Source organism: Symphalangus syndactylus, chromosome 12 (genome assembly GCF_028878055.3).
Source record: "Symphalangus syndactylus isolate Jambi chromosome 12, NHGRI_mSymSyn1-v2.1_pri, whole genome shotgun sequence".
In the NCBI taxonomy this organism is placed as follows: domain Eukaryota; kingdom Metazoa; phylum Chordata; class Mammalia; order Primates; family Hylobatidae; genus Symphalangus; species Symphalangus syndactylus.
Window position 1 is genome coordinate 89,568,983 of NC_072441.2, and position 17,618 is coordinate 89,586,600.

Consider the following 17,618-nt stretch of genomic DNA (forward strand, 5'->3'; position numbering starts at 1 on the left):
GAAGAATACGCCTTGAGAAACATTAATCTAGATGTGTGGTCCCGAGGAAAAGTTGTATCTATTCATTCTGGAAGCTTTTGTATACCGTATGGGGCCTGTGGCATTCTAGAGAACATTCCTCCTATCATCACCACACAATAGAACCTGATTTTCTGTCGTTGGAATAAGTGGATAATAGGTTCCATACTGTGGGTTTTAAGAAGCGTAAAGGTGGGGCATAAGGGTAGAAGCGCTTTTCCCTAGAATCATGCTGAGAGGAGATATCTATTCCTTTAGGTAGAATTACTTTCTGAGACAGGAACTGTTAATGTCCTGTTTACTGAAATTCCTTTTTTTTTTTTGCTTTGTCCACAGATGTGGGACCTAGGAAAAGGCCTGAAGATTCCCCAGCTGTACCAGTCTGGAGTGGTTGTCCTGGTTCTTACTGTGTTGTCCTCTATGGGGCTGGCAGCCATGTGAAGAACGGAGGCTTCCGGCATCATCTTCCTACATATTATTACATTCACCCATCTTTCTGTTTGTGATTCTTATCTCCAGCCTGGGAAAAGTTCTCCTTATTTGTTTAGATACTTTTGTACTTTCAGATCCCCTTGGAGCAGTAGAGTACCTTGTAGACCATAATAGTGGAAAAGGGTCTAGTTTTCCCCTTGTTTCTAAAGATGAGGTGGCTGCAAAAACTCCCCTTTTTTGCCCACAGCTTGACTACTCTCGGCCTAGAAGCAGTTATTCTCTCTCCATATTGGGCTTTGATTTGTGCTGAGGGTCAGCTTTTGGCTCCTTCTTCCTGAGACAGTGGAAACAATGCCAGCTCTGTGGCTTCTGCCCTGGGGACGGGCGGCGGGGGGTGGGTGGTTGGTGAGGCTTTGGGTGCCACTGCCTGTGGGTTGCTGGCTTAAAGGACAATTCTCTTCATTGGTAAGAGCCCAGGCCATTAACACCTACACAGTGTTATTGAAAGACGAGAGGTGGGGGTGGAGGGGAATTGGTCTGTCCCAGCTAGAGGGAGATAAAGAGGGCTAGTTAGTTCTTGGAGCATTTGCTTTTGAGGAGAAAATATATAGCTTTTGACACAAGAGGAAGATCCAGAAAATTATCGTTGAACATATTAATGGTTATTTCTTTTTCTTGGATTTCCAGAAAAGCCTCTTAATTTTACGCTTTCTCATCGAAGTAATGTACCCTTTTTTTCTGAAACTGAATTAAAATACTCATTTTATCTTTGACTCTCCTTGAAATCTAGAGAAACTAAGAAAATGGCTGTTGGGAAGGAACCAATTTCCTCCTCTTCCCTCGGGTCTCAGGCATTTACATCCTCCCTCTCCCCGCAATCTGACCTTTCCCAGGAGGGAAACAGTTTTCCTACATCTCATCATTGGAAAAGTTTTCAGAGAATCAGATAGAACTTAGCCAGAGATTTAAATATCACAGAGAAGCCTCAGAGAAAGGAGAAAAAAGAAGTGACACATGTAGAGTGCTTTTGGGTTATAGGCACCAAAATCCCATTAAGGACTGATTATAAGCTTCATGGTACAGTTCAGCAAATTATGATTCAGTGAGGGGCACAGAGGACCAGTGTTGGTGACAGCTAGGGGATGATGACCTGAAGTTATAGGCTTGGGGTGAATGAAGCATAGAGATTTTTAAAAAAAGAAGGGATTGGGCCGGGCGCGGTGGCTCACGCCTGTAATCCCAGCACTTTGGGAGGCCGAGGCGGGCGGATCACGAGGTCAGGAGATCGAGACCATCCTGGCTAACACGGTGAAACCCCGTCTCTACTAAAAAAATAAAAAAAAATTAGCCGGGCGAGGTGGCGGGCGCCTGTAGTCCCAGCTACGTGGGAGGCTGAGGCAGGAGAATGGCGTGAACCCCGGGGGACGGAGCCTGCAGTGAGCCGAGATCGCGCCACTGCACTCCAGCCTGGGTGAAAGAGCGAGACTCCTTCTCAAAAAAAAAAAAAAAAAAAAAAAAGGGATTGTTGAAAACCTGGCAAAAATACATAATTTAATGAGAAAACTTGCTGCTTTTAAAATCCATATAGGCCAGGCTTTAGCAGGCATGCTGTTTTGATAGTTTTTGGGAACTCTGGAATAAGAGACCTATCTCGTCTGTCACTTCAAGTTGTTGGCCAGCCAGTTAAAGCTGTGGGTCGAAGAGGGGAAATGGTAACTAGCTGGTGTCGATTGGATAGGAAGACCTTAGTTAAGGTGGGGACCCACTGTTTTAACAGTCTTCATTCAGGGTCCCAAATAGTATTTGGCTTTAAGTAATGATTGCTTTTCCCTTTTTACTAGAGGGGACCTGGCAAGTCCTTGTACCTTTCCTCCATCTTAAACCAGCTATTCTCTACTTTGTCCTTGGAATGAGGGACAAGTGATCATGAGAGAACACTTTGTCATTGGGACTGGGAAAGGTTTGGCAAGGGCATTAAATTTAACAGCCAGTGCCAGGAAAATATAAAATGGGGTCAATGATAAACAGCTGTTAGAGGCTGGAAAATGGGTAGGGCAGTTAAATTTTTTGGTGGTTTCCTACCATTTGGGTGATTGAAGCATGGTAGTGGGTGGGTGGGGGGTGTGACATGAGCATCATGTTTGTTATTCTGCCTTAAATTTCTACTTACTGTCTTTGTTTTTCTTCTCTGTCTTCCAATCACTTTAATATCTTCAATTTTCAAACTACATTTGTACTTGGGCTTAGATAGAAGGTCTTACACAAGCGTAGTATCTTCTACTTTGGTTTTCCCTACCTTTTCTTCCCCACCTTCTCCAAACACACATATACATACTCTACTCAACAATTCTATTTCTGATGTTGTAGTTGTTAGTTGTGCATGCTCAGGATAAGAAATGAGTGGGTAGGTTGAGGGACTGGTTCTTTGAGGTTCTGCCCTTTTTCCATGATTCAGACTAACTTTTTGTTGGTCATTTCTGGAGTATAACTGACTCAATTCTTGTAAAAATGTGTTCCACCCAAACCACTGTATGTTCTTTTCCCTACTTTATTTTCCCCCACCTTCCTTCTCCTAATTGTGTTACAAGAGGCAGCCATAGCAAGAATGGAAAATCCAGATCAGTAAAAGATTCAACAAAAAAAAGTTTATTTTCCAAATTAGCTTTTACTCCCACCCCAAAATTTCCCTGTTTCACAGTTCTGACTGGGGGCTCTTGTTTATTTCACTCAATCGCTATACAGGTTTTTCAGTGTGTGGCCACTTGGTCCATATGAAGTTCCAGGTTTGTATTTCTGGACCTCAGCTAGATTAGGCCCTGCCCAGAGTTCTAGCATACGTGGACTTCCAGGTGGGCTCTTAGGATTTGGCTGGGCTTTGGGGACCTGGAGTATGACCTGCAGAGGGGTGTGAGCTTTGGAGTTCATCTGGGGAATTGAGGTTGGCAGCTGGGGAGCTTGGAATTATGGTTGGACTTCGTGCTTGTTGTACAGTCTTTGTGATAGACTTCTTTCTGAGTTTCTTCTGACTGTCTGGATCATGGGGCTGTCAGTGATAACAGTGGAAGAGATAGTCATGTCTCTGGTCAGGCCCGGATCATTCCTAATGCACCTCAGGATTCTAACTCCCTTTCTCCCCATACCATGGGCAGTAGATCAAGTTTCAAATAAGAAAAGTTAAATTTGATTTCTCTAACCACCCTCCCCCACCTTGAGATTAGATCATTTTCTACTGTTGGGGGTAAGATGTCCTTAGCCCATCCCTTCAGGCCTCGGGAGGTGATGAAGGACTAGTCAGGATAAGACAAATTGGTTAGAGGTCCCCCCTGCTGGAATAGTGGTGGCATAACAATAGACATTTTTTGAGGTTGAAAAGAAATTGAGACAACAGGGTTTTGGGTTAGATGGGACGAATAGATACCTTGCCTAAGATTTCAGGACACAGCCCATTGGAGGCCTTGAGTAAATCAGGATTTTTCTGTATCCATTTGGTGAGGGAGGCAGCACCAGCAGTTGTACGGGAGGTCAGGGTCACCCGAGCAGGGGGTATCTTCAGAGGCATTTGCCAGGTGCCCATGAAGGAACCCCAAGGATTTGCCTAAAAATGAAAAGGGACTCCTCAATAGGGCTTCTCACTCCTAGTAACTGACTTAGACCTCTGTTCGTCTTATTTCCATTGTTTACCTTTAGGAATGCATGGTTATGAAACAAGACTGAAAGCATAATCTTCCCACCCTTCCTTATCCCCCTCCCTCATTTAGGCTTTGCAGGCCTAATTTTTTCATCCACTTTGCTCTGCCAACTTAAATTCTGCATCCTTAGGCTGAGTGTGGCAAAGGAGTACCCACTGCACAGATGTCATCATCTGAAGGCTTTCGTTTATACAGATCATTGATCAATTTAAGAACTTCCGAAGGGTGCTAAACACAACTCTATCCTGCTGGGTAAGCTGGCCGGAAGTTCAGGGGCTCTCACATTACAACATGAATTAGATTAAACTTTAATTTTCCCGATAATGGCTGTGAGAGACTGCACATCTCCCAGTTCTGTGCCTCAATTATTTGCCTTTCTTGATAGGAGTGAAGATAGTATCTCACCTTGGAACGGGGCACAGAAGGCAGTAGATGACCACGATCATTGGCAATAATTTGAGTGTAGCCTTCATGAGAAGAGATGCTCTGGGGTACAAGTGGGAGAGATAAAGGTTTGTGAGTAGAAAAAGGGAAGTATTTGGGGAGCTTGGTCAGAGAAGGATATGGGAGTTTAGAGAATGCTAAAAGGAGTTAATTGACAGAGCATGAGGCTATCTTATAGGTGCACTGAACATGGAATACCTCTTTCGTTGGCTTAGCGGGAGACCAGTTCTGCAGATACTTGGATGAGAAAGCCTTTTCATACTGTGGAGAGAAAGATAAGTATCCCTGTGAGACTTCAAGGCCCCAAACCCAGGAAATGAAGACTAGGCACAGTTCTTTAGATTTGAAGACCAAAGGCCTGACCAACCATGTAGGCTTTAAGTCACTATGACAAGGGTGTAATTTGTTTGGTCTAGATGTGTGCTGTCCAGCATGGAGCCAAGAGCCACATGGAACTGTTGAGCACCTGAAATATGACTAGTTCAAATTGAGGTGCTTTATAAGTGTGAAATATGCTGAATTTTGAAGTTTTTTTCTTTTCTTTTTTTTTTTTTTTTTTGAGACAGGATCTTGGTCTGCCACCTGGGTTGGAGTCAGTGGCACAATCCTAGCTCACTGCAGCCTTGGACACCTGGGTTCAAGCGATCCTTTTCCCTCAGACTCACAAGTAGCTGGGACTACAGGTGCATGCCACCATGCCCAGCTAATTTTTTAATTTACTTGTAGAGACGAGGTCTCACCATATTGCCCAGGGTGGTCTCAAACTCCTGGCCTCAAGCGATCCTTCTGCCTCAGCCTCCCAAAGTGTTGGGATTACAGACATGAGCTACAACACCCAGCAGGTTTTGAAGATTTAGTACAAAAAAAGAATGTAAAATGTCTGATTATAATTTTTAAAATACTGATTAAATGTTGAAATAATATTTGGATTTATTGGGTTAAATTCAATATATTTAAATTTTATGTTTTAATTTTTTCATGTAGCTACTAGAAAATTTAAAATTACATTTGTGGCTCGCACTCTTTTTGTTGGGCAGCACCGGTCTAGATCAGGAGTTGGTAAACTATGGCCTATGGGCTATATCCATATTGCTGCCTGTTTGGGGATGGCCTGAGAGTAAGGATGATTTTTATAGATGAACATTTACAATTGATTCAGTAAAATGGAATACTAACTTTGAATCCCAGTTAAGTGAAATGTTTTCTCAACCCCCAAAATTCCATTATTTTCATTAGTAGTACAAAAAATTGTACTCAGTTATATTTTGAATTTGTCAAAAATGTTATGGAAAAATGTTTTTCTTTAATTATGTAAGTAGCTACAGAATATTTTTGACTTTGCCACTTGGCCTGCAAAGCCTAAAATTTTTACACTCCGCCCTTTTACAGAAAAAAACTTGCCAACTTCTGGTTTACACCCTACAAATTTAACCCAGAGATACCTTTGGATCGCCCCTGGGATCTCTCCCTGAGGAGGTAAAATATTATCTCACTCCACTCGCAGTTATCTGTTCAAAGATCAGAATCCTATGAGAGGGGACAGTCCAAAGATAGAATCTGAAAAACAAAAGTAAACGTTAAAGAAATGGAGAATGGGAACTTACCTGATTGGCACTGTAGTTAGTGGCCATGATCTTGTGCTGTTTACACTCATTGCTTGGCAACTGCAGAAGGCCGACCTCCTGGGACTACCTCCCAATCAGCAGAGGCTGCCTTTGTCTTCTGCTTATTATTCACTTCCTTGGCTCACACTGCCCCCATTTGTTTTCTCTGGAACTTAGATTCATTTTTATTTTAGAGACAGGAAAGACTGAGTAAATGTGAGAAAATTAGCTGAATAGCAGCTACTTTTTTTCTGGCATAACCTACCCCTGCTTAAGAACTTCCACGTGGCCTTTGATTGGGGTTTTTAACCACTTTAACAAACCATGTAACCCTGAGAGCTATGCTTGTTGGACAACATGGTGTAATGTACCACAGGCTGTAGAGCCAGATACTGGGGTTTGAATCCTTATTCAGCATGGGAACACAGGAGCTGTATGACATTAAACTTAAAACTGTCTTGTCTTCACTAAATTTCTGTCAACTCATTTGTATTGCGGAGATAATAGAGCCTGCTTTTACCGGGTAAGTGAGATAAAATGAATAAAGTGTCTAGACAATATAGCATAGTAGGTGTTCAATACTGGTGAGATCCTGTTTATAAGGCCCACTACTTTGTTTTATCAGGCAGAATAACAAAGGAACAATATTTAAAAAGCAACTAGCTCAAATCTGTCCCCAGAAGGAAAAACATATCTTGTCCTTGGTCCTTAAAAAATTTCCTCTGTCACTGTCTAGAATCACAGCACCTAAGAACACAGGTGTTTAGTGTTGACTGGAATAAAATGGAATCGGGTGCTGGTGCAGGGAGATTGAGCAGGGATGAAGAGAGAAAGTCACAGAGTGGAAAGCATCAGGTTTGGAGAGTTCAATGGGGGTGGCGGGTGCCAGGACATAAGCCTAATATTTGTGGGACAAGGAAACCCCTCTGAAACTCATATAAAATGGTATTGTAATACCCATCTACGAGGTGGTTAGGAGAATTAGTAAGTAGAACTGTGCTTTGTGAATTGTAAAGTGAATTTATATATAAGGTGTCAAGATGAAACGGAAAAACTAAGAAATAAGTTGCCCAAAGATACTAGGACCAGGAGACCATTATAAAGGCTGGGCACGGTGGCTCATGCCTGTCATCCCAGCACTTTGGGTGGCCAAAGCAGGCGGATCACAGGGTCAGGAGTTTGAGACCAGCCTGGCCAACATGGAGAAACCCTGTCTCTACTAAAAATACAAAAAATTAGCCAGGCATGGTGGCGCATGCCTCTAATCCCAGCTACTCAGGAGGCTGAGGCAGGAGAATTGCTTAAACCCAGGAGGCGGAGGTTGCAATGAGCAGAGATCGCGCCACTGCACTTCAGCCTGGGCGACAGTGTGAGACTTTGTTTCAAAAAATAAAGGATATCCATCAGTCCCTTCTCTTTTCCTTCTTCCCCCAAAATCCTCATCTTAACCAACACACCAAGTATAAGAGCACTCCTATGCTTCTGCAGATGGAGGGAAGAACAGCTCTTGTTTTATAGGCTCTGGAGTTAATACCTGGATAATGTGAGATCTGGAAAGATAACGCGTGTGCTTAGTCCCTGTGGTTCTTATCACTCTCTAGAGAAGAGTTCTTTAAGGACCAAGGACTATCTTTGCTCTAGGATACCCATTTTGGCGCTTTAATCTGCAATGATAGGCTAGCATTATTTTTCTTAGAATTTGTCTTCAGTTGGTATGCCTCCCTCTGCCTTTCTGATAGGGATGTAGTGATAAATGATGACTGCACTCATTTTTAAAAGTTAACTAGTTTTTGTTCGATTGAAAAAGTAATGTACATGGAAAAAATTTCATGTTTACAGGATGTTCAGTGAAAAGCAAATCTCCATTTGATTTCAACTCTCAGTCTTGCTCCTCAGGGCAACTACTGTTATTCATTTCTTGTGTCTCCTTCCAGAAATATTCTATGCATACAAACACTAATGAGAGAGCTGTCTACATTGCTTTTTGATTTGCTTTTTTGACTATCTTGGGGATTATGTTTTTATCATAATATTCCATTTTGGGATGCACCATAGTTTGTTCAGACCCATATGGATGACCATTTAGGTTATTTGTAGTCTTGCTAATAAGGACATTGCTGTAATGAAAAATCCCTATGTATCTTTATGAACATATATGTATGTTTATGTACATATGTGATCTGTAGGATAAATTTTTTAAAGTACATTGCAAAGTCAAAAGGGTTTGTGCATTTAAAATAAGTAGATAGGCCAGGCGCGGTGGCTCACGTCTGTAATCCCAGCACTTTGGGAGGCTGAGGTGGGCGATCACGAGGTCAGGAGATGGGAGACCATCCTGGCTAACATGGTGAAACCCCGTCTCTACTAAAAATACAAAACATTAGCTGGGCGCGTGGCGGGCGCCTGTAGTCCCAGCTACTCAGGAGGCTGAGGCAGGAGAATGGCGTGAACCCGGGAGGCGGAGCCTGCAGTGAGCCAAGATCGCGCCACTGCACTCCAGCCTGGGCGACAGAGCGAGACTCCGTCTGAAAAAAAAATAAATAAAATAAAATAAGTAGATAATGTCAAATTACCACTGAAAGACATTGCGCCGGCCGGGCATGGTGGCTCACGCCTGTAATCCCAGCACTTTGGGAGGCCGAGGCGGGCGGATCATGAGGTCAGGAGATCGAGACCATCCTGGCTAACACGGTGAAACCCCGTCTCTACTAAAAATACAAAAAAATTAGCCGGGCGAGGTGGTGGGCGCCTGTAGTCCCAGCTACGCGGGAGGCTGAGGCAGGAGAATGGCGTGAATCCCGGGGGGCGGAGCCTGCAGTGAGCCAAGATCGCGCCACTGCACTCCAGCCTGGGTGAAAGAGCGAGACTCCGTCTCAAAAAAAAAAAAAAAAAGAAAAAGAAAAAAAGACATTGCGCCAGTTTGTACTTCTACCAGTGGTGTATGATGGCATATGAGTGCCTAGTTCTCTGCTTGCTTTTCAACATCATTATCGTTTTTTCTGTTTTTTTCAGTCTGAACTAATTTTAATTGAACGAATAGAATTGAACTAGTAGAACTAATTGATTGAACTAGTTGAACTAATGTTAACTGAGCAGTTACTATATACATGCCAGGCACAGTTCTAATTGCTTGATTACATTTTCTCATTTAGTTCTCAACCCAACCAAGGAAACTGGAGAATACACAGTGAGGAGTAGAGCCAGGATTTAATCCCAAGTATTCTGACTCTAGAGCCAGCAGTTTTAACCATTATATCATATTGCTTGTTAAGCTGTAGGTTGAACATGGTATATAATTTTATTTTTTGATTTTGTTTTGAGACGGTTTCCCTGTCGCCTAAGCTCTGGAGTGCAGTGGTTCCATCAATATCCTGAGCTCAAGCAGTCCTCCCACCTCAGCCTCCCAAGTAGTTGGGAGTATAGGCATGAGCTACCATGCCCAGCTAATTTAAAAAAACAAAATTTTTTTTAAGAGATAGGGTCTTAACTACGTTGTTCCTCTTGTCTTGAACTCATGGCCTCAAGTGATTCTTCCCCTTTGACCTCCCAAAGTGTTGAGATTACAGGCACGAACCACCACACCCACCCAACATGGTATATCATTGTTTTAAATTTGCATTTCTTTAATTAGGGTGTTTGTGTATAAACCGTTTTTATTTTAATTTTTTTTTCCCTGAAAATGGCCTTTAATGTCTTTTGCCACTTACTATTGGGCTGTTGACTTTTTTTTTTTAAATCAGTCCTCCCTCTGTCACCCAGGCTGGAGTGCAGTGGCATTATCTTGGTTCACTGTAACTTCTGCCTCTTAGGTCCAAACAATCCTCCCACCTCAGCCTCCCGAATAACTGGAACTACAGGGATGCACCACCACACCCAGCTGATTTTTAAATTTTTTTGTAGAGAGGGGATTTTGCCATGTTGCCCAGGCTGGTTTTGAACTCCTGGGCTCAAGCCATCTGCCCACCTCAGCTTCCCAAAATGCTGGGATTACAGGCTTGAGCCACTGCACCCAGCCTGTTGATCATGTTCATTAATTTGTTTGAACTCCATATATTAAGGAAATTAGTCCTTTGTCAAATATGTTGCAAATATTCCCTCCAGTTTGTCACTTACTTTCATTTTGTTGGTGGTTTTTCTGTTTTGTTTTTGTTTTTGTTTTTCTGTGGGTTTTTTTTTTTTTTTTTTTTTTTTGCCATGGACATGTTTTTAGTACTTATGTAGTAGTCAGATGTATTACTCATTTTTTTCTATGCTCTGGATCTTATGCTTTGAATGGCTTTTTGTGAATTCCAATATTTTAAAAATAATTTACCCCAGCTTCAGTTTTTACATTTAAATTTTTGTTCCTTCTGGAATTTTAGTGAATGTGGACAAGGTTATGCTTCAGTTGCCTTAACTAGTTGCCTTGGCATCATTTATTAGTAAGTTTTCTTTTCCTCTACTGATTTGAAATGTCATTTTCAATGTATTCCCTAACATATTTGGGTCTATTTCTGGATCCTCTAACCCATTGTTCTAGAGAGAAAGGTGATCGTTTTAGATTGTCTCTCTGTAATCTAAAATCCAAGGTACACGCTGGGCACAGTGGCTCACAGGTGTAATCCTAGCACTTTTGGAGGCTGAGGCAGGCAGGACAGTTGAGGACAGAAGTTCGAGACCAGCCTGACCAACGTGGCGAAACCCTGTTTCTACTAAAAATACAAAAATTAGCTGGGCATGGTGACACGCGCCTGTAGTCCCAACTACTCGGGAGGCTGAGGCAAGAGAATCGCTTGAACCCAGGAGGTGGAGGTTGCAGTGAGCCGAGATTGCGCCACTGCACTCCATCCCCCAGGCGACAGAGTGAGACTCCGTCTCAAATAAAAGAAAAAAGAAAAAAGGCCAGGCACGGTGACTCACGCCTGTAATCCCAGTACTTTGGGAGGCCGAGATGGGAGGATCACAAGATCAAGAGATGGAGACCATCCTGGCCAACATGGTGAAACCCCGTCTCTACTAAAAATACAAAAATTAGCTGGGCGTAGTGGCACGCACCTGTAGTCCCAGCTACTCGAGAGGCCGAGGCAGGAGAATCGCTTGAACCCGGGAGAAGGAGGTTGCAGTGAGCCAAGATTGCGCCACTGTGCTCCAGCCTGGCGACAGAGTGAGACTCCGTCTCAAAAAAAAAAAAAAAAAAAATCCAAGGTACAATCCTGGCTTGCTCCTATGTGAATTCTAACATTTAAGATTTCAGGCCGGGCGCGGTGGCTCACGCCTGTAATCCCAGCATTTTGGGAGGCCCAGGCGGGTGGATCACAAGGTCAGGAGATCGAGAGCATCCTGGCTAACACGGTGAAATTCCGTCTCTACTAAAAATACAAAAAATTAGCTGGGTGTGGTGGGGGGCGCCTGTAGTCCCAGCTACGCGGGAGGCCGAGGCAGGAGAATGGCGTGAACCCGGGAGGTGGAGCTGGCAGTGAGCCGAGATCGCGCCACTGCACTCCAGCCTGGATGACAGAGAGAGACTCCATCTCAAAAAAAAAAAAAAAAAAAAAAGATTTCACTAGGAAATTGTAATATCAGTAGTAACAGGCAATTTTAAGCTTCTAATAAAAGTGTATTGAGTTTTAGCCTTTCTTCAGATGAAGTGGTTGACTTCAGTCAGGTACAGCAGATGGTCTTTTACTAGGACCAGATTTACTTCTTCCAAAGTTGGAAGGGCTCTTTAAAGGTCCCATCCTTTACATATGCCTTAAGATACTTTTTTCCATTCACTTAAGTTCTCTGATGACTGAAACTGAACCATTAGGAAATCTTTTATTTGGACTGAGATTATCTGCTATTGAAGTACAAGTTTAACCTGTACTCTATAGGCGATGTATACGTTGGACCTACGTGAAGGCACCACCAGCATAAGTACTAGAGTCAGATTGCCTGGGTTAAATTCTGGCTCTGCCTAAATGTGTGGCCTTACACAAGTTAATCTTTCTGGGTCTCAGTACCCTTATATGTAAAATGGGGATAATCTTAGTTTTGAGCATTAAATATATGTAACATGCTAATAGGGTGCCAGATGCATAATGAATGCTCAATTATCTTAGCATTATTATTGGCTTAAGACTGCCAAGTAAGAAGTACTCATTCAGGTTACCTTAAAAAAGGGGAAGAGGGGAAATTATAATTAATAGGAGTGAATATTTAACAGATTCCAAAGGTAGGAAGTATAGTTTGGGCTTCAAAGGATATTAGAATCTCGAAGATAGAACATGATCAGAAAGATTTTCGGTTTCTTCTTTTATCATCTCTGTTTCTCACTGCCTTCTTTTTTTTTTTTTTTGAGATGGAGTTTCTCTCTTGTTGCCCAGGCTGGAGTGCAATGCGCGATCTCGGCTCACCGCAACCTCCACCTCCCGGGTTCAAGCGAGCGATTCTCCAGCTTCAGCCTCCCGAGTAGCTGAGATTTTAGGCATGCACCACCACGCCCGGCTAATTTTGTATTTTTAGTAGAGACAGGGTTTCTCCATGTTGGTCAGGCTGGTCTCGAATGCCTGACCTCAGTTGATCCGCCCACCTCAGCCTCCCAGAGTGCTGGGATTACAGGCGTGAGCCACCGCGCCCGGCCTCCCATGGCAATTTTTAAAACCAGAAAAAATTATTCGTAACCCCTTCATAGTAAAAATGGGGTATTTATCTCATCTATTACACATTATAACCACCTGAACCACTGTCTCTAGTTATACCATCAGCTCTCAAAAGTTTCTTCTAAGTAGCTCAAAGGTGCCCTGCATGTCACCTCACTGGGTCAGGTGTTAATGGGTCTTGGATAGGAGACCTGGCTTTTGCCCCATTTCCTGGGCTAACAGGATTTCATCCAACCAAGCTACTGGCCAAATTTTGAACTATCCAAACACCCTGGCTTTTGTAGATTTCCTTATAGGAAATGAAGGCGTAGTTCTGACCCCTGAAGAGATGCATGGCTACAAATGTAAAAGCTATAGTTTCAAAACTTCTCTATAGTGTTAAAATAGCTGATCCAGTTTTCTTTCCTGAGACTAAGGCTCCCTCTGTCGGAGACTGCTGTTAATCTCTCCTTTCCACCTACAATACCGCAAAAGAATAATATTCTTGATAAGATCCCCTTCCTCAGGAGCCAAAGAATAAGCTTTGTATACTCCCCACACACTGCCTATGGGGTTGCCCTCTCTGCAGCATTAATCATAGAGCTATAACACTATTTCATTTTCTTTTTCTTTTCTTTCTTTCTTTTTTTTTTTTTGGAAACAGAATCTTGCTGTGTTGCCCAAAGTCCTTGGATTACAGGCGTGAGCCACTGTGCCCGGCCTATAACACTATTTCTTAAAACAAAAAGACCAAAGAACAAGCTTTAAACAACCAAAATGACTGAAAAGACATCAGTATCTCTCACTAGTGGTGTGAATTAAATTTGTTTACTTGCATAACTAAGAATAAATGAAGGTTATAATGGCACCAGTATAGGATATCTTGGCTATGTGCTTTGAGAATATACAGGTTGACCACAAAGTCTGGAAATAGATACTATTATTTTATCATGTATTTAAATATATCAATAAACCATTAATATGTATTCATTAACTTTTCCACATTTGTTGGCAATCTTGTAAATATAGTACAACTATCAGTGAAGAGAGATTAGGGGGTTGGGCACGGTGGCTCACACCTGTAATCCCAGCACTTTGGGAGGCTGAGGCGGCGGATCACTTGAGGTCAGGAGTTCAAGATCAGCCTGGGCAGCATGGTGAATTCCCGTCTCTACTAAAAATACAAAAATTAGCCAGCTGCGGTGGCACACGCCTGTAGTCCCAGCTGCTCGGGAGGCTGAGGCACGAGAATCACTTGAACCCCGGAGGCGGAGCTTGCAGTGAGCCGAGATCTCACCACTGCACTCCAGCCTGGGCGACAGAGCAAGACTCCATCTCAAAAAAAAAAAAAAAAAAAAAAAAAAAAAAAAAAAAAAAGATTAGGGACAGTACGTGAGAAATAGAATAAGCTCTCTGTCAGACACAGATATTAACCAGGAGTAAAAGGATTTTTCTTCAAGGTGGGTGCTAAGGAGAGTAACAGATTACTAGATAATTTCAGTGTTGCTCATATAAACAATAGCCAAAAAGATAATTTACATATTGTATAGAACTATTAGGATAAATGTATCTATTAGAACAAAGATACAAACTCTTCCTAAATACCAAAGATATGTTTAAGGCTGGGGGGATGGCGGGACAGGGGAGGAGGAAGCAAGTGAAACAGACCACATGGTGAAAGACTTACATATATAAAACAAAATTTGTAAGGCAGATCTGTGGCCACACATACTGATATTATCAATAGATATGGGGCCGGGCGCGGTGGCTCACTCCTGTAATTCCAGCACTTTGGGAGGCGGAGGCGGGTGGATCACAAGGTCAGGAGTTCATGCCCAGCCTGGCTAATATGGTGAAACCTCGTCTCTACTAAAAATACAAAAATTAGCCAGGCATGGTGGTAGGCGCCTGTAGTCCCAGCTACTCGGGAGGCTGAGGCAGGAGAATCACTTGAATCCGGGAGGTGGAGGTTGCAGTGAGCCGAGATTGTGCCACTTTAGTCCAGCCTGGGTGACAGGACGAGACTCCGTATCAAAAAGAAAGAAAGAAAGGGTTTAAATAAAGAAAGAAAGGGAGAAAGAATGGGTTTACCTACCTATTAAAAGAAAATAGTTTTCACATTAACACAGCGAAGTCCAACACTGTGCTATATGAACTACATCTAAGAAGAGTTTCAGGAAGCCTAAATGAATGACTAAGAGATGTACCAGAATTTATTCCTAAACGTAAGCAGGGGCTGCAGTTGTAATTATCCATCAAAGTAGAATTCTGACTAAAAGGCATTAAAAGAGAGAAAGAAATTTTAGCCACAATTTTTATAAAAAAGATAATGACATTTTATACAAGGAGAAATAGAAGCACCCTATAATAGGAGGACTAACAAATCTCTCAGATCTAGAAAGGTCAAGTGAACAATAAGTTAGGATACAGAAGACCTAAACAACATAATAAATTATTTAAGTAGATTTAATAATATTAAACTCTGAACCTTAATAATAGAAAATAAACTTTTTATTTATTTTTTATTTATTTTTATTTATTTTTATTTTTTGAGATGGAGTCTTGCACTGTCCCCCAGGCTGGAGTGCAGTGGCTTGATTTCGGCCCACTGCAAGCTCTGCCTCCTGGGTTCACGCCATTCTCCTGCCTCAGCCTCCAAGTAGCTGGGACCACAGGCGCCCGCCACCACGCCCGGCTAATTTTTTGTATTTTTAGTAGAGATGGGGTTTCACCGTGTTAGCCAGGATGGTCTCAATCTCCTGACTTTGTGATCCGCCTGCCTTGGCCTCCCACAGGCGTGAGCCACCGCGCCCGGCCGGAGAATAAACTTTAAAAAAAACAAAATGCATAAAGGGCTGGGCGCGGTGGCTCATGCCTGTAATCCCAGCACTTTGGGAGGCTGAGGCGGGTGGATCATGAGGTCAGGAGTTTGAGACCAGCCTGGCCAACATGATGAAACCCTGTCTCTACTAAAAATACACAAAATTAGCTGAGGATGGTGGTGGGCAGGAGGCTGCTCGGGAGGCTGAGGCAGAATTGCTTGAACCCAGGAGGAGAGGTTGCAGTGAGCCGAAATCGTGCCACTGGACTCCAGCCTGGGCGACAGAGTGAGACTCCGTATCAAAAAAAAAAAAAAGAAAAAAAGAAAAAATGCATAAAGCATTCACAAAAATGTGGCACATTCACATTCTAAGCTACAAAGAAAATCTCAGTATATTCAAAGTGAAGAAACAATAATTCAAATAGTATTCTCTGACCAAAATGTAATACAATTAGACAAACAATAAAACCAAAAGGCCTCTTCCAAAGGGAATTTTATTTGCACACACTCACACTCATTCTCCCATGCATTTCCCCAAAGGGAAATTTCAGAACGTGTTAAACTACTCCTGGGTCAAGGGGGAAATGCAAAATAAATTGCAGGGGTTTGTTTTTGTTTTTGTTTTTCTGACAATGCAAGGCAAAGCCTTTATTCATTTTAATGTTGCACAAGTGTAAGGACCACATAATCTGGGTTTATTTAGGTGACAATAAAAGATAGAAAATCTCATATTACAGAAATTTTAAAATTGACTATATAAGAAATGATGAAGAAAACTAAAAATAGAACAGGACAATGTTCAAATAGATAATAAAATTAACAAATGGGGCCAAAAGATCGACACATATCCTACATCATCTTTTATGTAGTGTCTCAGCTTTCTTTTTCCCAAACATAAAGGCAGATTAATTCAAACTAGCCCTATTAAGAATATTAGTTTGCCAGGTGCGGTGGCTCACGCCTGTACTCAGCCTAAAAAATATTTTCTAATTTCAAAGACATGTAGGCCGGGCGTGGTGACTCATATATGTAATCCCAGCACTTTGGGAGGCCAAGGGAGGGCAGGTCACCTGAGGTCAGGAGTTCGAGATCAGTCTGGCCAACATGCTGAAACTCCGTCTCTACTAAAAATACAAAAATTAGCCCACCACCACGGTGGGCCCTGTAATCCCAGTTACTCGGAAGGCTGAGGCAGGAGAATGGCTTGAGCCCAGGACGCAGAGGTTGCAGTGAGCCAAGATCTTACAACTGCACTCCAGCCTGGGCAACAGAGTGAGACTCTAACAAAAAAAAAAAAAAAGGCCATATAGTAAATGTAAATGAATTAACTATTAACTCACACAACTTACTTAAACAAGACTAGAATAAACAGCTTTTAGGAACCAACTCCAGTTGATTTCACCACCTAACAGGAGCAAGATCTTAGGTGGGTCATTTTGTTTAAGGATGACTTGAAATTTTACAATACCACGTTAGTCCCCACATACAAAGACTCTTCAATAATTTTTTCTTATCAACTAGAAGTTGGGGAAAATACAGTGAGAAATAAAATGATATGGCTTCTCACACATATGAAGGCCCAGATCATGCCTAAATTTCTGATCTCTCTTTGCCGTGAGAGATTCCTTAATCCACAACACTCTACTCAGATAGGACAGAGAATCCCAGGACACTACCCAGGCCACAGGATAAAAAACACTACCTGTCTTCTATCTGGCACCAACAGACTAATATCTAGTTATATACAGGATTGACTTTAAAGTTGATTAAGGAATATTTTAATTCATTCAAAAAAATAAAATTTAGAAATTACATGCATAGTCTACACAAGTTTAAACTTTAGTTACTTAGTGAATTTTGAATTGGCTCCAATTAGTGGTCAGCAGAATACTTTGGTGTAGAAACCAAATAAATCAAGCTATTATTACCTTGATAGTACAAACAATGTTTGTAAAGTGCCAGTTTTATATTTAAGTAGACAAAATCTGCTTTGAAGTAGGGAGGCTGCATC

General features: G+C 42.2%; 2 protein-coding genes across 7 annotated transcripts in view; one reads left to right on the forward strand and one right to left on the reverse strand.

Annotated features, from left to right (window-relative positions):
- SDHC (succinate dehydrogenase complex subunit C) overlaps window positions 1–1,223 on the forward strand; it is a 54,539-nt gene extending 53,316 nt beyond the window's left edge. For all 6 annotated transcript variants that reach the window (XM_063627131.1, XM_063627132.1, XM_063627133.1 and 3 more), the window contains one exon: window positions 355–1,223. In XM_063627131.1, the coding sequence (XP_063483201.1) occupies window positions 355–459 (105 nt within the window). In that variant the 3' untranslated portion in view covers window positions 460–1,223. The remainder of the gene's footprint in view (window positions 1–354) is intronic.
- Window positions 1,224–3,075: 1,852 nt separating this feature from the next.
- Window positions 3,076–6,248, reverse strand: CFAP126 (cilia and flagella associated protein 126). The gene is made up of 5 exons (XM_063627130.1): window positions 6,188–6,248; window positions 4,782–4,844; window positions 4,545–4,625; window positions 3,869–4,045; window positions 3,076–3,493 (listed from the first exon to the last, which is right to left on the reverse strand). Exons 1-5 carry the CDS (start codon window positions 6,212–6,214, stop codon window positions 3,308–3,310), a joined length of 534 nt encoding a protein of 177 aa, XP_063483200.1. The 5' UTR covers window positions 6,215–6,248; the 3' UTR covers window positions 3,076–3,307.
- Window positions 6,249–17,618: the final 11,370 nt, after the last annotated feature.